Below are 6,056 nucleotides of genomic sequence, written 5' to 3'. Positions count from 1 at the left end.
TATTCTAGAGAAGTACCTATAAAAACTCTGTATTTTGTTTTACAAATACTTGAAGTAATCATTAAGTACCAATTGACTAATATAGTATCTCGATCTGTTTAGTAGTATCTCATCATTATTTACTATATAGTTCATAATGTAGAATTATTCAGGAGCTACTTATTAACAGATCATAAACTATTATTTTGTTCCTCAGTAACTACTCATGTTTTTTGTGTACATTACTGCAAAATGTTACCATTTATGGTTTGTATATTCGTAGTCCAAGTTCTTCCAACAGGGTGCAGAGCATACATGCTAGTTTGCCGACAGCTTTGGTCTGTGTAGTGTATTGAAGTATCACTTTTTGGTCCAGACAAAGGCAACATTTGGTGACACGACAGTTGGCCTTCATTGCTGCTAGGTCTTTGCTGATGTCCTGCTGTGTCTCTGCCATTATACTGGACATTTGAATAGAGTAATCATCCCCTTTTGCATAATGAATCCATAAAGGAAATAAAATGGCACAATATACTACTTCACTGCATTATTCATGCTGGCTTTGTCCAAGTATAACAGAACGTGCCTAACAGCACCTTTAAAATTAACATGTTGTGTTTTGTTTGTTATTCCAGACATACATTCACATGTATTGGACACTCTGAGCTCTCTGGATGACAGAGGCTGGCTTAAAATAATATAAGGGCAAAAATTGCAATAATCCCAGTAAACATTCATCAAACAGGATTTATTATACACTAAAGAGCAATACTATAACGATAAGTATTGGCTGTAGCAAACATAAGGTACAATCTACCCATGAAGCTATATAAATATGTGGGTGTAAGTAAAAAACAAAGAAACAATATAAATTTTGAAACAGTGTGGGAATCCTCTAAAGATGGATTTTGTGTATGTGCTTGTGTATGTTAACTAAGCGAACAGTAAGATCTCAGCATTGAAAGGCCGGTACAGCAGAGCAGGACAGATTAAGATCAGAGTACAAAGAAACCTTGCAAAGACCTACTAAGTGTTATTTATGAATATACAATTGTTAGTATCACAGTCATATGAATTTAGTCAAACCAGTGCGACCACAATGTGCCTGTTACTCTATGACAGCACTTGCAGTGATTCAGTGTGTGTCTTTTCCAACTGATCTGCTTCAGGCAAACTCTGTCATCAGATAAATCACCCTCGCTTTGCTATTTAGTCCAGCATTTTTAAGGTGATGGAAAATATTGGATTTGTTGACTTTGGATAATAAAGGGTAGCCAGCCATCTTTACCATTCTTAAAACTGCAGATTGGGCTGAACTGGTTTACAGTAAAAATTGATTAGTTAAAACAGCTGATCACAGAAGATACACAGAAGACCAGGATGGCTTCCAATAGAACCAGGGCCAGCAGTGCAGTGAAAACATGGTCCATTGTTCTTTGTGTTTGTTTCAGCTGAAAAAGGGGTATGTCCATTAAGCTTGTGCAGAGCATGACAGAGACAGTGATAATTTGGTCTGCCCTTGAGGTGTATGGGAAAGGTTATATCATATCCTGTACTTTCATGGTCCAGCATGAAGTTCAGATAGGAAAGTGGTAAGTAGAGGATTGTGGGAAGCTATACTGGCTTCATATTTATTTATTGTATAGACATATGAGTCCGTATTTCAGATGTATTATGGGTAGTTTTTGATATGAGAATTTGTTCAAATGCTGAGGAAAAGTGTCATGAAAAACATTTTATTTGATGAAAATTTACAAGCCCACAAATTACCTTATGTGTACCTTAAATTAAAATGAAAAAAACATTAAAAAAACAGAAACCTTTCTTTACTCTGGGTCTGATTTTCATCCAATATAAAGTATCACATCTCTGTTTTCTGTATAAGAACAGAAGCAAAGTAGTAGTAGTAGTAGTAGTACTACTTCACACCATCCTAAAATCCAAAGATGAGTGTTTATACTATACCTACAATACTCCTGGAAACCTGCATTTGAGTTTTATTTTAATTTTTCACTTTTGTATCCAGTCTCTAAGGAGTTCCACCAAAAAGAAAAAGCACAGGAAATGGCCTTTAATAATCAGCTGCAGTTTAAACAGTTTGAACTTCATAGAGGTGAAGCAGGAAGAAAAACAGGTATGCTCAGCAAACATTCCTGTTAATAAACAAATTAAATTTCATTCCACTTTCAGTCTAATTATCTCTTCACACGTCTGTATAATATCCTAAAGTCCTGTCAGGCACTGCACAGTTTGGAGTTGCTCTTTGAAATGTCTGAAGCATGCATCATCATCGATGACCTTTAAAGACAAATCCTCCAGCGTCTCTGATGCTGAGAAGTGGTCTCAGTAGTCCGTTGGAGTGTGAGTCTCTAGATGGGTAAAATCAATAACTGATTTTCACACATTCATCTTGTTGTTGATGTTTGCCTAATCAGCAAGAGAAAAATCACTGACACACTGACTTTTAGTAATAATGGTGTGTGCTAATTCTAATCTATTATCTCATGTGCGCTGACATTTTCTGCTATGGAGTGCCTCTTAATTGGGTAGGTCACCCTGATGTTTGCTTATTAAAGCCATAGCTTTGGTCCCCCACCTCTTTTTCTTCCCTGTAATTCGCAGATCCTCCAATACACTGCACAGATAGGATATTCACATAGCAGATACATAAACATTTTATTTTCAGTTCAGGTTATTTATTTAAGGTGTGCTGTGGCTAGCATCAAATCACTTTATCTTTGTGTATTTGTATTCATATTTATACCTTTTTATTTCTATACTTATTTATGTCTATATTTATTTATACTGTGATGTGCAGGGCATGCATTTATCAATGTTTGTCAATGTTTGTTCTGCCTATGTCCTCTACTATTATTTCACATTTCACAACTTGGCATGAAACAGATATAATCTGGAAAAAAAGAACCCCATTCTTACTCTAGTCCAGTACATGTCTTTCATATAAAGATTGTATTTTAAAGGGAGGCATCAGAGGAATAAGATGCAGGACTAAATTGAACAAGGATGAAAACATAATAGGAAGCATCAATGCTGCAGAGAGAAAAAACAAAACAAACTTTCCTGGGAGAGATACTGCAGAGATGTTTGTGCATGTGGGGATAGAAAATGCACCAGAAAATTATTTCAGCTGCTGGAGTTACACTGACACTGACACATCTGCATGAACTATAATTCACACTGTTGGTTGCTGGTCAATATATATATGTCACACTGATATCTTCTGATCTGTTTGCCATGGTACCATAAGTATCAAGCTTTTTACAGATATCAGCAAAAGAAGCAACTATATTTCAGTTTTCAATCAGCTCTTAATAATTAAATTTCTCTCTCCAAGCATCTCAAATGGCTCCGCGGTCACTGAGCTACACATGATCGATGCCTCCTGTTCTGTTCCTGTCACAGAGGCTGAGCAAAGGTAATAACCAGACCATGACCCTCTCAAAGACATTTCCCTTTGTCTTGAACACCTCCTAATCCCACAAACATTCAGACTGCAACATACTGACAGTTACACATACACACAGGAAAGTAATATGGTACATTCACAAACATATAACCCTTTTCCTCCAATGAATCAGAGCTGTGAGTCACCTATTAAAAAGTGGCAACTAAGGCAAGCACTTGATATGCAGGCATCTGCTTTGTGGCTTATCTCCACTGCTCAACTGTGCAGAGCAATTGCTGCTTGGCTGGCCCTGCAAAAAGCTTTCTCTTTTCTTTCACTCTCCTTGTCTTCATCATTTTCTCTGCCTTCCATCCCAGTTTGATTATCTTGAGTTACCTATGGCTTCACTGATTTAATCGCTATTTTAGAAAGACATTATTGGAATAATTTCCAATTATATAATTTACAGTCAAATGGATGATCTAACCCTAATGTAAAAGATGGTCCAGTGCCATTTCAAATTATTCTGGCATTGAGGCAGTGATAGGATAATGAGGGTAAGATGAAAAGCATGCAGAAATGGAAAAAACCCTTATCAGTAGAACAACGATAAGACAACTTACATTAAAAACTAGACAAATTACCACATTAATAATTATTAATTATAATATGCCACTGGTTTAAAGTTCTTTACCTACTTGATTTTTTTTTTACTCAAAAACATTCTTTTATGTTTATGACTTAGCCACATTTTATCAGGTAGTTTTATGTGTGCTTTTAAAATCCATTTTGAAAAGCTACGGCCACAGCAACAGTCTACACAAAAGTAAACTTGGTTATGGCAGTGTTTTTCTGTCTTGAGATAGTAGTAGACCATGTACCTTTTTTTATTGTAATCATATTTATCTTTTGCTGGCATGTACTGACTGACAGAAATATTTTCTGGTTCAACCACAGGTCAAACTATATTTATCAAAGTCAGACTCTAAGAGTGAACTGGAGCTTTCACTTTTTTATACACTAGAAGTTTGTGTGGTATTTCCCATTGCTTGCTTTCCCATTCATCACAAGAAGAAACTTTACACTGTTGTTTTTGCATTGTCATTGCTGCAGTAAAGCTGGTTACCATTGTGGACATGGAAATATATACCCTGACACTTCCAGCTTTTCATCTAACATTTCTCTTGGGCTACTCAGTTCAAGTCACTGTATTTGTACCAACTAAACAAATAATAATCTCAAGGCACTTTGCATAGAAACTCAGCATAGACCTTGTGAGTGAGCATGTGGTGACTGTGGAGAGGAAAAACTCCCTTTAACATTTAACATAAACAGGCTGGACAGTTTGGGGTGAGTGGGTAGAGGAGAGAAAGGCACTCTACACCAACAAGAATTGCCACTCTAATGCAGTGGAGTGGTTTATGCCTCTCTGGTTGGGTCTCCTAAGACAAATTGGTCCCAGGAGAGGGGCCGAGCAAAGAGCAATTCAGAAGATCTCCAGTGAAGCTCCAATGATTGTTTATAGTTCTGCCACCTACAGGAAACCTCAGCCTCTCCTGGAGCCAGACCTGTTACTATTACAGGTATTTTGTGATCATTTGCACTTATTATTAAAAGGAACAGCTCTTTTCATGCCAAATTATCATGATAGGCCCTGAGTTTGGAGAGGTAGGGTTGGGCATTAGATTCACTTGCTAGTTTGTCTCACTTGATGTCTGCAATCCAAGACAGAAAGACCAGGGACATTTAAGGCTGAGAAAGCTGCCCTTGAAGAGGTATAGGTTTGGGGAGGAATGTCTGAAAGCAGGTTCTGGTCAGGAAATGAGGCCTGGGCCAATTCTCCAGGGAAGACAGCAGTCTACAACATACTGTAGACAGGAAGCGTAAATCCAAAGACAATGGTCCAAACACAGACAATCTAGCCAAGAAACTAGATGTAATGTGCTGGGGAGTCACTGGCAAACCAAGGCAAACAATCAGAGGGCCTGCTCCTGCCTCACCGGCATCTAAATGCAAAAGCACCACTGGATTGATGCACCTTATGGCCTATTGATAGAGTTTTCCCCTCCTGATGCATAATTATGGGATGATAACAACTAACAAAAAGCCCTAAATGACTGATGTCTTGGTTTTTAGATTCACTTCTGAATGACCACTGTCAGTGCTTGCTGCATCAACATATTCCATATTTTGTGACTGCTTCACATTAAAAGCTTCCCTGTGTTTCACAGGCTGGATGCTTTTAATGTGAAGTACCAATATGATGTTGCATTAGCAATAATTTCATATAGTATAACAAAATAATCAAACTTTTACTGATGAGGACTATATATCGTGAAACAAGCACTCAGCTTGTAGTATTTACCTGGCTGGGCCGCCTTCATTGATGGCATAGCACTGGTTCTTTCATTCCACTGTGCATTAAACATGTAAAATGTCACTGGGAGTGTAAGGAATGATCCTACTCATCCAGTGGATCAAATGAGATATTTAAATATTAAAGTGAAGACAAAAAGTTTGAGGTTTTCCCAGCCTGAAAGATGTTAAATGGCAGTAATTTAGACATTTTCATGATTTTTGTATAATGCATTCAACCTGCTAATTATTTAACAGTCAGAAGAATGTACCGCCTCTGACTGCAACATTTCTTTTTTACATAATGTTTGACCCT

The 6,056-nt window shown here is 37.3% G+C and overlaps 1 protein-coding gene across 1 annotated transcript in view; it reads left to right on the top strand.

The window, feature by feature from the left end:
• The first annotated feature begins 3,372 nt into the window (after positions 1-3,372).
• The window catches only part of neto1l (neuropilin (NRP) and tolloid (TLL)-like 1, like), a 93,895-nt gene continuing 91,211 nt past the window's right edge, over positions 3,373-6,056 (top strand). Inside the window, exon 1 of the mRNA XM_026292830.1 lies at positions 3,373-3,415. Coding sequence (XP_026148615.1) covers positions 3,376-3,415 — 40 coding nt within the window. The 5' untranslated portion in view covers positions 3,373-3,375. The remainder of the gene's footprint in view (positions 3,416-6,056) is intronic.

Source organism: Mastacembelus armatus, chromosome 20 (genome assembly GCF_900324485.2).
Source record: "Mastacembelus armatus chromosome 20, fMasArm1.2, whole genome shotgun sequence".
Lineage (NCBI taxonomy): Eukaryota > Metazoa > Chordata > Actinopteri > Synbranchiformes > Mastacembelidae > Mastacembelus > Mastacembelus armatus.
The sequence above is the reverse complement of the archived record's forward strand: the minus strand, read 5'-3'. Positions and strand labels throughout refer to the sequence as shown.